At 44.7% G+C, this 17,982-nt stretch overlaps 1 protein-coding gene across 1 annotated transcript in view; it reads left to right on the top strand.

Moving 5' to 3' along the window:
- Positions 1-17,982, top strand: part of LOC102448247 (sodium channel protein type 5 subunit alpha-like) — a 122,444-nt gene that overhangs the window by 51,285 nt on the left and 53,177 nt on the right. The window contains exons 13-15 of the mRNA XM_089776792.1: positions 6,073-6,311; positions 6,641-6,826; positions 8,102-8,455. Coding sequence (XP_089632918.1) covers positions 6,073-6,311; positions 6,641-6,826; positions 8,102-8,455 — 779 coding nt within the window. The remainder of the gene's footprint in view (positions 1-6,072; positions 6,312-6,640; positions 6,827-8,101; positions 8,456-17,982) is intronic.

The raw sequence follows: 17,982 nt of genomic DNA, 5'->3' as shown, positions 1-17,982 counted from the left end.
TGACCTATAGCAGGAGCTTGGTTTATGACTTAGGGGAGGAGCCTGGGGTACAGGAGTTTGGGTTCTGACCAAGGGTAGTAGGGGATTGTGATCTGGGGCAGTAATTGGGGTGCCAGATCTGGGAGGAGGTATGGGTGCAGGAGGGGGGCAAAGGGTTTGGGTATGTTGAGTGGGGGGGGGGGGGGGCAGAAGGTTGGGGAAGAGAGAGGCGGGGGTGCCAGAGGCAGACTATGGCCAGGAGACTTACCGGCCAGCAGCCCAGCCAACCTGCCTGTCTATACAGCTAAATACTTGCAGAGCTTAAAATGCCTACCTGCTTGCCTACCTGACACCTACATGGGCTACAGGGCCATGTGCTTGTGTGAATAATTGAGCTGGAGGAGAGGAGTGGTGGTACTTCATGTGCTGCCTATTATTCATTCATTGGCCAGTTTCTAGACAGACACTGGCCAATGGGATTGTGCTTGGAGCGGGGGCAGCGCCTGAGGCCTTCAGTCCCGGAGCTGCTTTTCTTAGCAGTGTGCAGGCAAGGTATGTCCATGGGCCATATCAATTGGCTTGGCGGGCCAGATGCAGCCTGGAGGCCGTATTTTGCCTAGGGCAGATCTATGCCATGCCAAAAGCTCTAGACCATTGTGATATCTGAGGTAATTCAAATACTCACTTTTACAGCTTGTTTACATTCAATAATTTTATTAGTACTATGAGGGACCCTGCAAAGATAACAGATTAGTTGGCCCCAGCTATCTCAAACCTGTAACACAATCAGCATATCCAGTAAACCCAAACATGATTCCGAAGCCTAGAATGTCTTTGGAGTCAGCGTGAAGTGATGAAAGCATCTACGATGCAAAGCACGAGCAAGAGCTCTTTTTGTATGGAATACCACCAGGTTTGGTAATTACTGGATTTGCATTCTGTCACTGTCTAGTTTTTAAGTTCTCAACCATTTTTGTCTTTTTTGCACACATGATTTTATGAATTACACCTATGTAATAGCACAGATTGTCAGCTCTCCATAAAATCATAGAGCTGGAAGAGACCTCAGAAGGTCATCAAGTCCAGACCCCTGCTCTAGACAGAACCAATCCCAACTAAATCGAACTAGCCAGGGCATTGTCAAGCCGAGACTTAAACACCTCTAGGGATGGAGACCTCCACTACTTCTCTTGGTAACCCATTCCAGTGCTTCACTACCCTCCTAGTGAAATAGTTTTTCCTAATATCCAACCTGGACCTCTCAAACCACAACTTGAGACCATTGCTCCTTGTTCTGCCATCTGTCACTACTGAGAACAGCCTCTCTCCATCCTCTTTGGAACCTCCCTTCAGGAAGTTGAAGATTGCTATCAAATCCCCCCTCACTCTTCGCTTCTGCAGACTAAACAGACCCAACTCCCTCATCCTCTCCTCATAAGTCATATGTTCCAGCCCCCTAATCATTTTGGTTGCCCTCTGCTGGACCCTCTCCAATGCGTCCACATCCTTTTTGTAGTGGGGGGCCCAGAACTGGACACAATACTCCAGATGTGGCTCACCAAAGCCGAATAAAGGGGAATAATGATATCTCTGGATCTGCTGGCAATGCTCCTCTTAATACAACCTAATATGCCATTAGCCTTCTTGGCTACAAGGGCACACTGTTGACTCATATCCAGCTTCTCATCCACTGTAACCCCCAGGTCCTTTTCTGCAGAACTACTACTTAACTGGTTGGTCCCCAGCTTGTAACTGTGCTTGGGATTCTTCCATCCCAAGTGCAGGACTCTACACTTGTCCTTGTTGAACCTCATCAGATTTCTAGTGGCCCAATCCTCCAATTTTTCTAAGTGACTCTTGACCCTATCTCTGCCCTCAGGCGTATCTAACTCTCCCCCTAGCTTAGTGTCATGCACAAACTTGCTGAGGGTGCAATCCATCCCTTCATCCAGGTCATTAATAAAGATAGTGAACAAAACCAGTCCTAGAACCGATCCTTGGGGCACTCCGCTAGAAACTGACCGCCATCCTGACATCGAGCTGTTGATCACTACCCGCTGGGCCCGGCCTTCTATCCATCTTTCTATCCATCTTACCATCCATTTATCCAATCCACATTCCCTTAACTTGTTGGCAAGAATATTGTGGGAGACCGTATAAAAGCCTTGCTAAAGTCAAGGTATATCACATCCACTGACTTTCCCACGTCCACAGAGCCAGTTACCTCATTATAGAAGCTAATCAGATTGGTCAGGCACGACTTGCCCTTTGTGAATCCATGCTGACTATTCCTAATCACTTTCCTCTCTTCCAAGTGCCTCAAAATGGATTCTTTAAGGATCCCTTCCATGATTTTTCCAGGAACCGAGGTAAGACTGACTGGCCCATAGTTCCCTGGATCGTCCTTCTTCCCTTTTTTGAAGATGGGCACTACATTTGCCTTTTTCCAATCATCCGGGATTTCTCCCGATCTCCATGACTTTTCAAAGATAATGGCCAAAGGCTCCTCAATGACATTTGCCAACTCCCTCAGTACCCTCAGATGTATTAAGTCCGGTCCCATGGATTTGTGTACGTTTAGCTTTTCTAAATATTTCCTAACCTGTTCTTTACCCACCAAGGGCTGTCCATCTTCATCCCATCTTGCGTTACTTAGCGCATTAGTCCAGGAGCCCACCTTGTCCGTGAATAAAAAGGCAAAGAAAGCATTGAGTACTTCAGCTTTCCCCACATCGTCTGTCACTAGGTTGCCTCCTTCATCCAGTGGGGGCCACACACCCTCTCTGATCACCTTCTTCTTGTTAACATGCCTGTAGAAACTTTTCTTGTTATCCTTCACATCCTTACCCAGTCGCAGTTCCATTTATGCTTTCGCCTTCCTGATAACCCCCAGGCATTCTCGAGCTATACATTTAAACCCCTCCCTGGTCATTTGTCCAAGTTTCCACTTTTTGTAAGCTTCCTTTTTGTGCTTAAGTTCACCAAAGATTTCCCCTGTAAGCCAATCCTGTCTCCTACCATGTTTGCCTCTCTTGCTACGCATTGGGATGGTTTCTTTTTGTGCCTTCAATAAGGCTTCTTTAAAATACTGCCAGCTGTCCTGGACTCCTTTCCCCTTCATGTTAGCATCCCAGGGGATTCTGCCCATCAGATCTCTGAGGGAGTCAAAATCTGCTTTTTTGAAGTCCAAGGTGTGTATTTTACTACTCTCTTTTCTTCCTTTGGTCATGATCCTGAAATCTACCATCTCATGATCACTGCTTCCCAGTTTCACCTCTACTTCCCCTATTAGTTCCTTCCTGTTTGTGAGCAAAAGGACAAGCTGCGCATGGTCCCTGGTCAGATCCTTCAGCACTTGTGTCAAGAAATTATCCCCAACATTCTCCAAAAACTTCCTAGATTGCCTGTGTACTGCCGTATTGGTTTCCCAACAGATGTCAGGGTGATTAAAGTCCCCCACAAGAACCAGGGTCTGCAATCTGGAAGCGTCTCTCAGTTGTCCGAAGAAAGCCTCATCTACCTCATCCACCTGATTCAGTGATCTCTAGCAGACACCAATCACAACATCTCTGCTGTTGTTTGCTCCTTTAAACTTAACCCATAGACTCTCAACAGGTTTTTCTCCCTCTTTATACTGGAGTTCAGAGCAATCATAGTGCTCTCTTACATATAGTGCAACTCCTCCTCCTTTTCTCCCCTGCCTGTTCTTCCTGAACAGTCTATACCCTACCATGACAGCGCTCCAGTCATGTGAGTCATCCCACCAAGTCTCTGTTATCCCAATTAAATCATATTTCTTGGACTGGGCCAGGGCCTCCAGTTCTTCCTGTTTGTTGCCCAGGCTTCTCGCATTAGTGTACAAACGCCTCAGGTAACCAGTTGATCATCCTATCTTCTCCATTTGAATCAGGGGTCCTCCTTTCTTGCTCGTTCCTCTCTGCATTTCTTCCCAGTATCCGACTTTCCCACTCCTCTCAGGGTTTTGGTCACCATCCCCTGACGAACCTAGTTTAAAGCCCTCCTCACTAGGTTTGCAAGCCTGCCCACGAAGATGCTCCTTCCTCTCTTCGTTAGGTGGATCCCATTTCTTCCTAACAATCCTTGTGCCCGGAACAGAGTCCCATGGTTGAAGAAACCAAAGCCCTCTCTGCGACACCACCTGCGCAACCACGCATTTACATCCTCAATTCGACGATCCCTGCCCAGTCCTTTCCCTTCAAAGAGAGGATGGATGAGAACACCGCTTGCACTCCGAATTCTTGGATCCTTCTTCCCAGCGCTACATAATCCGAAGTAACTCGCTCAAGGTCATTCTTGGCCGTATCATTAGTTCCCACGTGGAGAAGCAGAAAGGGGTAGCGATCCGAAGGTTTGATCAGTTTGGTAAGCCTCTCAGTCACATCCTGAATGCGAGCTCCCGGTAAACAGCTCACCTCTTGAGATTCCAGGTCCGGACAGCAGATGGATGGCTCAGTCCCTGTCAGGAGGGAGTCCCTGACCACCACCACCCGTCATTTTCTTTTGGGGGTGGAACCCCCATCCCTAGTACTACACATCCCATGCCTTCCAGTGGATGGTGTTCCCTTCCGGTTTCTTCCTTGTGAGGTCCCTTCCAAAGCATTCAGCACTGTAGAGCCTGTGGAGAGAGCCTGAAAGCGATTATTTACCTCTATAGCATTGGGGGATTCCCATGCTGGCCTTTCCCCCCTTTCCCCCCTTCTAGAAGTTACATGCTGCCAGTTCTCTTCCTGCTCACATACTGCCCTCTCTGGCTCCTCAGCCTGCCATGCTTGAAGGATTAAACGCTGCCTTATATCGAGGAAGTCTTCATCCTCTCTGATCGAGTGTAGGGTCGACATTTGGGCCTCCAGTCCTCTAATTTTTTCTTCCAAAATGTCGACCAGCTTGCACTTCGTGCAGATGAAATCCATTCTTTCTTCCGGGAGGAAGACAAACATGGCACACGCAGTGCAGGTAACAACAGCAGACCTATCACGATCCGTCGCTGCTGTCCTGGAGAAGGGATTTAAAAAGAAAGGCAAGAGAACCTCGCCCCCTTCCCTCTCTCCTTCCAAACTCCCTGTTAGCACTCACATGTTCGCAAGCTCCTTGGTTGCTTGCCCACTGCCTTATAAAGCCCTGGAGTGCCTGAAAGTCCCTCCCCCTACCAAGGCTCAGCCAATCAGCAGAGGCTTCCCCAACCCAAAATAATGTTTTTAGTTAAATGAGGGCTATGCACCAGATGCCATCTTTTTCTTCACTCAGATCCTTGAGAATAGTTGTTTCCACCATCATTGTCCAGATTCACATACAATTTGAAACCTAATAAATGTTATTTATGTGCCTGTTCTGGGATTTTCCTCCATTACTTTGGCTTTAAGTGAATTTGAAACTTTCCTAAAATTCAGGTGTGATATCATATAAAGTGGATCTAATCAATATGTAATGGGATTTCCACTCCATGCATCTGATAATGTGGTTGTTACCCATGAAAGCTTATGCCCAAATAAATCGGTTAGTCTTTAAGGTGTCATAGGACTCCTCATTTTACAAAATTTAATTGTAATATAGACACTTCACTTTGGCATTAATCTCAGAGCTGTTTATTGTATGCAGCATGGTCCTTGGTGATATTGCATATAAGGTTTATGACATGTAACTGGGACAGAAAGCACAAAAGTAGTGTTAAGTTATATATTCCTTGGTGCATCTGAAGCAAGATTTTACCTCAGTCATAATTTCTAATGGCGTTGACAGTAGGAGTGTATATAAAAAAAGAACAAAGGCCTGAATCAATGCCTGCTGAAGTTCAGTGGGTTTTTGAATTTGGGCCTTGTCTGAAGAAAATGAATTTAAATACCAATTCACTGACGTGAGAATTGTCTTTAAAATTATGGGAGAGTGAAGAAGTGACTTCTGTACAAAATGAATTATATGATTTCAGAAAGTGTCAAGAAGAGTTCCCTGATTACTTTTGAAGTGATGGAGTTTAGGGGGTTGGGGAACTGTTCTTTCTCTAGGTGCAGTTTTTCTTTGGCTTATGGCTCAATACTGATTACCTGGTTGTTGCTTTGTTTTTTGTTTGGCATTAAGAACTTGAAGAATCACAACAAAAATGCCCTCAATGCGTGAAAAACTTTGCCATAAAGTACCTGGTTTGGGACTGTTGTCCATTGTGGTTGAGAATCAAGAAGAAAGTGACAATTTTAGTAACAGATCCATTTACTGACCTCACTATCACTGTTTGCATTGTGATTAATACTATCTTCATGGCACTAGAGCACTACAATATGACAAACACATTTAAATCCATGCTTCGCATAGGCAACATGGTAAGTGAATTCTGATATTCTATTTCAGAAATGAATTTATGGATATTTTCCCAGTATACAAAGAATAGTTTCCTCCCTCCCTCCTTTCCTCCCTCCCGTCCTTCCTACCAATCAATCAATCAATATGGGGTTCCCAGACATTACTTTTAGTTTTTGAATTTTCTAAACATCCTTTAGAATGTAGCAAAAAAGCTTAGAGTTTGTATTGACAACGTATTATATGAATAAATATATGCTAAAAGTAGGATCTGCTACTTAAGGGAATGTAGTTTAGAGAAGATATGCTTATGGTGCCCTTTTGACTGACATCACTGGTTTTTTTTCCACAGGTCTTTACTGGCATTTTTACTGCAGAAATGATCTTGAAAATCATCGCTCTAGATCCTTATTATTATTTTCAGAAGCGCTGGAATATTTTTGACAGCTTAATTGTCATCCTCAGCTTAATTGAACTGATTTTTCCCAAGGGAAAAAGCAAAAGAGGACTCCTACCAATTTTACGTTCTTTCCGACTGGTAATGTCTCATACTTATTCAATCTCATAAAATCTTTGGCATGAATATAATAGAGAACATTTCAGTGCAAGAAAAATTAACTTGTAAACTCTCACTACTAGAAATGGGAGAGACATTTTGTCTGATTTCAAACCAATGTGGATGTAACTGAAACTAATAAAGCATTTGTATTTCACTTGGAGATGGTTAAAACATTTGGAGTGAAAGAGATAGGAAAAAATCCAACATTAACATATAATAAAAGCTGGAGCAGAGAATGAACAGAATGAAAAGCAAAAGCAGAGAGACTGAGAAAGAAGAAGAAGAGTTGAAGATGGAGAAAAATAGTAATAAAATAGGCATTATTTATATTGTATAATTGCTAGATACATCTGCTAGACTGAGTTTTAGGGAGGTGGTTGGCTTATGTATCCATATAAACATTGGTGTCAATAGGAATATTCACATGTTCAAAATTAAGCATGTTCTTACAGAGTTTTACTGGTTCAGTGCCTTGTATGCTATGGTGATGCATGGTATAAAAATGTCAAGATAGGTAAATGGCCTCATTTGTAGAGGTAATGAAAACCTATAACCAATGTTACTGCTTATCTTTTGTATCCATGTGTGAATTTTTTCCATGTGCAGAATACATTCTATGTGCTCCGAGACATGTGCAAATCAGATGCTCTGTTAATCAGCTGGGTGGAATTTGGATTTCATCTGACTGGCTGCACAAGCACATGGCTTACAGAGAACACTGCCCCTAACTCCTACCAATTTAGAGTTATGGGTCTAAAATTATTTGCATATAAAAGTTTGATTATTGTAAATGCAACTGAAGTACAAATTAAATTCATCAGGAAGATTATTGAAGTACTGTTTCTAGGAGATATGGAAATACAGGAAGAATGAAATCTGCCAATTCACTGTCCCCCAAGATTATATCCTGAGAAATTCAGTTGCAAGTTGGCAATGAATTTCTAGTAGGGGTCTTAAGTTATGAAACTGGGCAAAGACCAGAGTTAGGAGGGGGATCTCATTAGTTTGGAGTCTGTATAAAGATAAATAAAAAAGGCATTGCCCTGGAGGGCCTGCAAGCAAAAAGACACCAACAGATAGAGATAGAGGACAGTGTCAATATGGGTATATTGCATTGATCATATAATGACTTTAAAATACCTTACATGCCACAGTGTGTGAATAGTTTAAAAAGTCTGCAAATGTTTTTAACAATGCAATGTGAGGAATATCTCATCTTCTGTTTTCTAATGCTATGTTTTATTTTTTGCACAGCTGAGAGTCTTCAAACTGGCTAAGTCCTGGCCAACTTTAAATACCCTCATTAAAATTATTGGTAACTCAGTGGGAGCCCTGAGTAACCTCACCCTGGTTCTAGGCATCATAGTCTTTATTTTCGCTGTGGTAGGAATGCAACTCTTTGGGAAAAGCTATAATGAACATTGCCGTAAAATAAACGAGGACGGCAAGCCACGTTGGCATATGATGGATTTTTTCCACTCATTCCTTATTGTATTCCGAATTCTGTGTGGAGAATGGATTGAGACCATGTGGGATTGTATGGTGGTAGCTGGGCAACCACTGTGCCTTCTAGTCTTCTTGCTTGTCATGGTGATAGGAAACCTAGTGGTGAGTTTCCAGATATTTTTCTATTTTAATACATATATGGTATGCTGTATACTGATTTGTGTTTTTTATTACTACATAAAATCAGGAGTCCCCCAAATATGTTGGTAAAGAGGCCACGCTATATTATTTGCTAGAAAGTTACCTGTTTGTCTTTCACCTGTAGAAAGCCTATTAATATAAAGTAAGACACTTTCAATAGAATAGCAATGAGCTTTTTCTGATATTAGTGTTCATTCCAAGGAGGAATAATTTTCTACTGAAAAAAATACTGGCCACAATTTTTGTTGTTGTCATGTCTTTGCTGTAAATTATCACCAAGTATATGTGTAAGCAGAGTCTGACTAAGTTCTCTCCTGTCAGCTAGCGGGCTGGGACGGGGAGAGACTTCAGGAGCATACTGTGTTTACATGAACATGCCTACTCTGCCAACTTAGCCAGCAGCTAGAGTTGAGTTGCTCAAAGTGATCAACTTTGGTAGGTGTTGGGTTATAAATCACCTTGCTACTGAATGAAGGAGTAGTCAAATGTTAACAGTGTTGTTGTCTTTATTGCATGAACAAAGGGAAGCAGAACTGTGCTTAACCTGTCCCAAATGAGGGTGTTTTCCTCATCTGAAAGGATCTTGTTAAGCCAGGGGTTTGAATGCCAGACTCCTGTGAAGGTAGAAGGAGTGGGGATTGGTGTCCCAACTAGGAAGTGAGGACTCTCCCTAGGACAGTGTTTCCCAACCAGGGTTCCGTGGTGCCCTGGGGTTCTGCAGACCATTGTCAGCGGTTCCGCGAGAAATCATGGAATAAATAAATAATTTTTTTCTTACAATGTAAGCTGATATATATAAACAGCTCTTTACAAATAAATTTTCTTGACAATAATTTAGCAGTAATTGAGTTGCGCTCCCCGCTATCAACTTTTTCTGACCAAGCAAACGTTTTCATAAGTAGGGGTTCTTCGGGATATGAAAAATTATTTTAGGTGTTCCTTCATGGGAAAAAGGTTGGGAATCACTGCCCTAGTGGGCCCTTCGTCTGGTTTAACACGTTTCTCCCCATTGTTCAAAGATAGAGCTAACTAGGCTCCATTAGGAGACTTTGCTATTTTAAGTGCCTAAATAAGAGCTAAAATCAGTTGTGGTGGGACAGTGTTTTCTGCCAAGGCTGCCAAACTTGAAAATCACTGAGCTGCCAATCACTACCGGACTGACATGCAGAGCCAACAGCAGAGAGGAGGATGGCAGCAGATGATAATTGACAGTCAGCTGATGGGATCAGCAAGCAGCCCACAAGAGTAGCAAATAGTAGGCCAATAGAAGTGGCCAGCAGTCCACTGGCAGGTGTAGCTGTTGGGAGCAAGCAGCCAACAGGTGGAAGGGAAAAGTGGAACAAGTGGCTGGCAGGGCGGCCAACGGAGAGGAACTGCATGTTTGCAGGACAGCCATCCAGAGCAAATGCTCAGATGAAAAAGCAAGCAGAGTGCCCTCTTCCTTGGGTGGGAAGTGAACTCAGACAGATGCACCTCTGAACCCTGGGTCCTCACTGACCAAGGACAACTGCTGTGCCTAGGGTATGAGGGACCAGAGAAGGGCATAGAAAAGGAACTTTTGGTTGTAGAACTCAAGAACATGAGGCAGAAGATACTGCCCCAGGCACTCTGGGGTGAGTGTCCGGCTCACAGATTTATTATTGCGAATCCTGCTTATGGTGTTTTTTCTAATTAATATTCTGTGCTTGTGAGTGGGAAAGTATAGCTTCTCTGTGGGGTGGTGTCAGTGTTCCCTCTAAACTGCAGGGCAGCACAGCTTCACAGGTGATTAATCAGCTCCAGCCAGTCAGAGGCTCAGCTGACTGACTGAATGGGGCTGATTAATCACCTGTGAAGCTGTTCTGCTGGGCACCTTAGAGGGAACACTGGATGGCATGTAATTTTTCTAGGTTACTGGGTAGGGACTCAAACTGATTTTGTGTTGTATTGTCAAAAAGGAAACCCTAGGTATTGAACCTGGCCTTGGTTGCTGCTGGCAAAAGAGTTACATATTATCATAATGTGTGCCTGCACTGAGTTCTTTACAGCTAGCACCTGGACCCATATATAGCCATACTGGTCTGTAGTTCCCTGGATAGTCCTTCCCTTTTTTAAAGATGAGCACTACATTTGCCTTTTTCCAATTGTCCGGGACCTCTCCTGATCTCCACAAGTTTTGGAATATATATGAGCAAGCACTGAAAGAAGAATGGTTTTTCCTTGAGGAGCGTCGCTATGGGTGCTCCACCTTAGGTGTCGGGAGCGCCGTTGCACACCTAGTCAGAGATTTTTGAAGGCAGTGCCCTCCGATACCCTGCACATGTATAGCGGACAGCCCGCGCAGTGCTGCTACTATGCATTCGCTGCCGACTGTCCCTTCAATTCCTTCTCTGCCACCACCGGTGTCAATTGGAACCTCAGTTGCTCTCCAGCCAAAACATGCTTAAAACGCTGCCTGTCCTGCAAGCTTTCAATTCCCGTCTCTGATGGGCATTCACAACATGTCCGGTGCTTGGGACAGGCACACACTTTTCCACAGTGCCAGCACTGCAAACAGCTAACAGCCAACACGTGCAAGGCCAGGAGTGTGGGGGACAAACCAGGTTCCTCGGGATCGATGGTACCCCTGCATGCTGACAGGCACAAGTCAAGCCACAGCATATCGGAGCTGAGTCCTTCCCTTTATAGGGAGGCTACTCTGGCACCAGCCACAGCCCTAAGACCTGAATCTGCCCCGGCTCCTGTTAAAAGAAAGACTGTGGCACCGACGACCGCACATGTCTCGGCTTCGACACCCGCACCGATGTTGGCACCAACGCCAATGGCACTGGTTGGCCCTGCACTGCCCACTATGGCACCGGCTACTGTGGCACTGGCTACTACACCGCCACCTTTGGAACCGTCTCCGGTGTAGTAAGTTGAGGGTCAGTAACATGGAGTCAGCAGGCCTAAATAGAAGCCTGTAACATGAAAACAGCAACAGACCTGCAATCTAGTGAGCAAGACTTTGGTTCAGTAACAGGAGCCAAGAAAGAGGCCCTATTGATAAATTGTGTGATTGTGTAAGTTAGGTCGAGCATGGAAGGACACAGGGAGGTACTGGGTACAGACTGTGAGCCAAAGGGGAGTATTGGAACATCTTAAGAAGAAATGTCTTGGTACAAAAACTCCCTAAAAACTAATGCACATACCGACCTAGGTTCGGGACCAGATCGAGATTGACAGCATGAAGGATAGTAAGTAAGCTCCCCTTCCATAAGGTGAGGGGTGGTAACTAGGCAACAGAGGGTGGTAACCTGGTGCGTAAAGAAATGATGTAAGTTGTTTGTACCTGTCTATAAAAGGACACCGCAGAGGGTGCTCTCCGGCCGACCTGGGGGGGGGGGAGGGGTGCACTAGGCGCCTGAACGGCAGGTGTCATTGCCTAAACTTACAGAGTGCACAGTAGCTTCACTTTGACTAACTGCTGTTAATATCTGTAATATGGCAATAGGCCTGCCCGGTGTTGGTACCTTGTCAACGCGGGCCATAGTGCCCAGTGGTGTAACATTGTACTGATCTCTCTTACCAACTGGTAGAGCTTCGCATTTGACAATAAACCTGCTCGACTGATTTCAAACCTTGCCTGCATCTGTCGTTTCCGGAGCCTCTCAGAGATCTCTTGTGTTGACCCAAGTGCACGGGGTCTAACGCTCTAGATAAAGGGAGTACCGATTGTTACGCACGCAGCCGAAAGTTTAACAACGGAGTAGAGGTCCTGTCAGGAGTGCGCCAGGACAACCCTGACCAGACGATGCTGACACTGACAGTCCAGACCACCGAAGGTACTGAGGTACGAAAACACCGAGGTACAACATCCGGTACCCTCACAGAGCGGCTCATCCACACTGGCATCGGCACCGACCACCATGACGGCACCAAGTACATAGGTGCGCAGTGCCATTGAATCATCGGCACAGCATACAGCGGACCCTTTTACAAGGCACTCCGCGGCACCAATACAGCATAGGTCTCACACTGCACCATGCATTTCTCCGATGCAGGGAAAGGCTAAGCACAAATCCAGAAGGGTATTAACACCTTCCCCAAGCCCGGAACCGGTTGCTTTCTCTCCCCAACCGCAGTCACCAGCCCCTGTCTTTTCAGTACCACTACAACAGGAAAGTCATGTTATTCTCATGCCTCGACAACAGAGACCCTCACCACAGTATTTGCCATCACCACAGCATGATCATAGGCATTCAACTATGGTACGCCCACATCTTGAATACTGTGTACAGATGTGGTCTCCTCACCTCGAAAGATATTTTGGCCTTGGAAAGGGTTCAGAAAAGGGCAACTAAAATGGTTAGGGGTTTGGAATGGGTCCCATATGAAGAGAGGTTAAAACGACTGGGACTTTTCAGTTTGGAAAAGAGGAGACTGAGGGGAGGATATGATAGAGGTATATAAAATCATGAGTGGTATGGAGAGGGTGAATAAAGAAAAGTTGTTTATTAGTTCCCATAATAGAAGAACTAGAGGACATGAAATGAAATTAATGGGTAGCAGATTTAAAACTAATAAAAGAAAGTTCTTCTTCACACAGCGTGTAGTCAACCTGTGGAACTCCTTGCCAGAGGAGACTGTGAAGGCTAGAACTATAACAGAGTTTAAAGAGAAGCTAGATAATTTCATGGAGGTTAGGTCCATAAAAGGCTATTAGCCAAGAGGTAGAAATGGTATCCCTGGCATCTGTTTGTCAGAGGCTGGAGAGGGATGGCAGGAGACAAATCGCTTGATCATTGTCCTCGGTCCACTCTCTCTGGGGCACCTGGTGCTGGCCACTGTTGGCAGACAAGCTATTGGGCTAGATGGACCTTTGGTCTGACCCAGTATGGCCGTTCTTATGTTCTTATTCACGCTCGCCATCGTATGCCAGGTGTAGATCCCGTTCTCCTTGATCACCAACCCAATCCTCTTATTCGAGGTACCATTATGGCTCTGAAAGGAGATACTCACTGGGTTATTCTCCAAGGCGGTATTACCATGATTGTTACCATCGGCACCGCGATGATTACTATCAACGTCGCTATTCTTCAGGACACTTTTCCTTGAGGTCCCCACAATGTTACCAATGAAGTCCTCACAGTAGCCTCAGGTTACCGACCCCTCCACAACCGTCTAAAAGACCGCCTACACCGTCTGGGAATGTGCCTCTACCACGTCAACAACCAGAGCAAATACCTGAGCCTGAGCAAACGCAATCTCAAGCCCAGTCTCCAATGGACCAGTCTTCTTCCTCGATGGACAATTCAGTCTTTCCTGGGGACTCTTCCACCACAGATGACATCCTCCAATTCCACAAACTGTTTAAGAGGGTAGCGGAATCTCAAGAAGTCCAGATAGAAGAGTTTAAACAGAAACAGCATGGCCTCCTAAAAAATCTTCAACCATCACAAAAATAAAAAATGGTATTACCGTTGGATGAAGCAATCCTTGAGATTGCAGACGATATATGGCAGACACCTGCCTCTGCTCAGGCCACACATAAGAGAGAAGACAAGAAATATTTCGTTCCCTCAAAGGGGATGGAGTTTTTGTTTACGCACCCCCAACCAAATTCATTGGTTGTTGACGCAGCCCAACAGAGAGCCAAAACACCCCACAATATAAGAATGCCACTGCTGATAAAGAGTCTAAGAAGCTAGACCTCTTTGGCCAGAAGGTTTACTCCTCCGCCATGCTGACCCTGAGGATGGCAAATTATGCCGCTCTCTTCTCCAACCATAACGTTGATAATTATTCAAAGCTGGTGGCATTATTGAAACATATACAGGAGGACAAGCCAGGAAGGCTACGTGGCCTCAAGAATGGCCTTGCAGATTTCCCTGGACATTGCAGATGCGGCGGCTTGTACCATGGCAACATTGGTGGTCATGAGAAGGTCATCGTGGCTCCAGTTGGCCTCAGTGCCCAAGGAGCTTCAGGCCAAAGTCGAGGACTTGCCCTTCGATAGGCAGAGTCTTTTTGCCGAAAATACTGATCAAGTTCTACACTCGGGCAGACTCCAGAACAACTTTAACAATGCTCGACATGTATACACCGCCTTATCATCTCAAGCGTTACACGCCCTACTACAAACAGAGGCCCTTCTCATACACCAGACCCAGATACAGACAATTTGAACAGTGACTGCACGGCAGATCCCCCCAACAAAAACATAGACCGCAGACGGGTAGAGCGCCCAACCCTCAGAACAACAGACAGCTGGTTTGACAGTCCTGTTGAGGGACTGCGAACCATTCCATTGACATATCCCCTGGAATCACAGAAGTTGTTTCACCATTGTCTGAGATCCTACCAACTCAGGTGGTTTACCATTACCACAGACCGTTGGGTCCGAGAATTGATAACATCAGGATACTCGATTCCACTCCTACCTCTTCCCCAACCCCATCCCTTTTCAGGGTCCCTTCTCACAATACTCTCTTATTACAAGAGGTCATGCAACTCATAGAGATTGGGGCGGTGGAGAGAGTTCCCCAATAATTCCAGGGCAGAGGATTTTATTCTTATTTCCTCACTGAGAAGAGGTCAGGAGGATGGAAGCCTATCCTAGACCTTCAAGGTCTCAATCGGTATCTCAGGAAACACAAATTCAAGATAGTGACTTTAGCTTCTATCTTCCCAACGATAAACACGGGAGACTGGTTTATGTCGCTCGATTTGCAGGATGCGTATTTCCATGTGACAATACACCCAGCACACAGACACTTTCTCAGATTCGTTGTAGGCACGCAGCACTTTCAGTACAAGGTTCTTCCATTCAGCCTATCATTAGGGCCCAGGGTTTTTTCCAAGATGCTATCAGTGGCAGCTGGGACCTCGACGATGCATTTCTGATAAACTGGGGTCAATACCTACTCTATGCCTTTCCACCAGTTCCACTTCTTTCGAGGATACTGGAGAAGATAACTGAAGATGGAGCTGTGGTTATACTTATAGCTCTGTTCTGGCCCAGACAGACATGGCTTCCCCTCCTTCTGCAAATGTCCCTCTAACCCCCATACCAGTTGCCAAAGCAACCCGACCGCCTGACGAAACCAGGACTGTCAATGCCATACTCCCAAATCGACTGGCTACACCTGTCGGTGTGGCTCCTAGCTGGTTCCATAGCTTAGAAATCCTCTGCACCCAAGAGGTGAAACAAGTACTAATGTATAGTAGATGTGATTCCACTCGCACAACTTACCTTTATAAATGGCGTCGTTTTCATTCGTGGTGTTTAACCATAACCTCAATGAGGCATCCATTCCAATCCATCACATTCTGGACTATGTGTTTTACTTGCACCGCTCAGGATTGGGACTCTCATCCATCAAAGTCCATCTCACAGCGATCTCTGCATTTAAACAGTCAATCGAAGACTTCTCAAAATTTGCTCACCCGATGACCAAACGCCTTTTGAAAGTCCAAGCAAATCTATACCCCCCATGCAGGAAGCCTCCTGCTCTATGGGATCTGGAGCTAGTGTTGGACACCCTAACCTATCCACCGTTCAAGTCCTTAGCTACCTGTGACATTCCTACACTCACTATGAAAGTTGCCTTCCTTCCAGCTATAATGTTAGCTCGATGGGTGGGCGAATTGGCTGCCCTTTCAGCCAACCTGCCATATACTCTTTTTACCAGCCAGGGAGTAATACTTCGATCACACCCCAACCTCTTGCCGAAGGTAAATTCAGAATTTCACATCAATGAGCCTATCATACTCCCAACATTCTACCCCAAACCACATACCTCCAGTCATGAAGTCCACTTACACATCTTAGACGTTCATAGAGCCTTGGCTTTTTACCTCAAGAGGACATGCTCTTTCCGTCAGTTGCAGCGACGGTTCTGATGAATAAACCAAGGGCCAATCATTGTCTTCACAATGCATTTCTAAGATAATTGTAAAATGTATTACAACGTGCTACTCACTACGCAGCAGGCCCCTGCCAACATCAATTAATGCTCATTCCACCAGGACAACATCTACCTCAATGGCCTTCCTTAAAGGCTTCCTAATGCAAGATATTCGCTGTATGGCAACATGGTCTTCAGACATGACATTTGCTAAGCATTATGCGATCGATGCTATTGCTCGAGAATCTGTACCTGTCCCAGTTTGAATTCATCCTTCTTAAACATGGGAAACCAGAACTGCACACAGTATTCCAAATGGGGTCTCACCAATGCCTTGTATAATGGCACTAATACCTCCTTATTCCTACTGGAAATACCTCGCCTAAAACATCCCAAGACCGTGTTAGCCTTTTTCGCGGCCATGTCACAATGGCGGTTCATAGTGATCCTATAATCAACCAGGACTCCGAGGTCCTTCTCCTCCTCTGTTACTTCCAACTGATGTATCCCCAGCTTATAACTAAAATTCTTGTTATTAATCCCTAAATGCATAACCTTATACTATTAAATTTCATCGTATTGCTATCACTCCAATTTACAAGGTCAGCTAGATCTTCCTGTATGATATCCCAATCCTTTTCTAAATTGGCAATACCTCCCAACTTTGTGTCATCCACAAATTTTATCAGGACACTTCCACTTTTGGTGCCAAGGTCAGCAATAAAAAGATTAAATAAAATTGGCCCCAAAACTGATCCCTGAGGAATTCCGCTAGTAACCTTCCTCCAACCTGACAGTTCACCTTTCAGTATGACCCACTGTAGTCTCCCCTTTAACCAGTTGCTTATCCACCTCTCAACTTTCATATTAATCCCTATCTTTTCCAATTTAACCAATAATTCCCCATGTGGTACTGTATCAAATGCCTTACTAAAGTTGAGGTAGATTAGATCCACTGCATTTCCTTTATCTAAAAAATCTGTTACTTTCTCAAAAAAGGAGATGGGGTTGGTTTGGCACAATCTACCTTTTGTAAAACCATGTTGTAATTTGTCCCAATTGCCATTATCCTCAATGTCTCTAACTACTTTCTCCTTCAGAATTTTTTCCAAGATCTTGCATACGACAGATGTCAAACCAACAGGCCTATAGTTACCCGGGTCGCTTTTTTCCCCTTTCTTAAAAATAGGAACTATATTAGTAATTCCCCAGTCAAATGGTACAACTCCTGAGTTTAAAGATTTATTGAAAATTTTTGCTAATGGACTTGCAATTTCTTGTGCCAGTTCCTTTAATATTCTTGGATGAAGATTATCTTGGCCCCCCCAATTTACTCCCATTAAGCTGTTCAAGTTTGGCTTTTACTTCGGATATGGTAATATCTACCTCCATATCCTTAGTCCCATTTGTTATGTTACCATTATCCTTAAGCTCTTCATTAGCCTCATTAAAGACTGAAGCAAAATATTTGTTTAGATATTGGGCCATTCCTAGATTATCTTTAACCTCCACTCCATCCTTAGTAATTAGCGGTCCTACTTCTTCTTTTTTTGTTTTTTTTTTCCCTATTTATATGGCTATAAAACCTTTTACTATTGGTTTTAATTCCCTTTGCAAGGT

Source organism: Pelodiscus sinensis, chromosome 2 (genome assembly GCF_052426305.1).
Source record: "Pelodiscus sinensis isolate ZL-2025 chromosome 2, ASM5242630v1, whole genome shotgun sequence".
NCBI lineage: Eukaryota > Metazoa > Chordata > Testudines > Trionychidae > Pelodiscus > Pelodiscus sinensis.
This window is presented reverse-complemented; position numbering and strand designations above follow the sequence as displayed.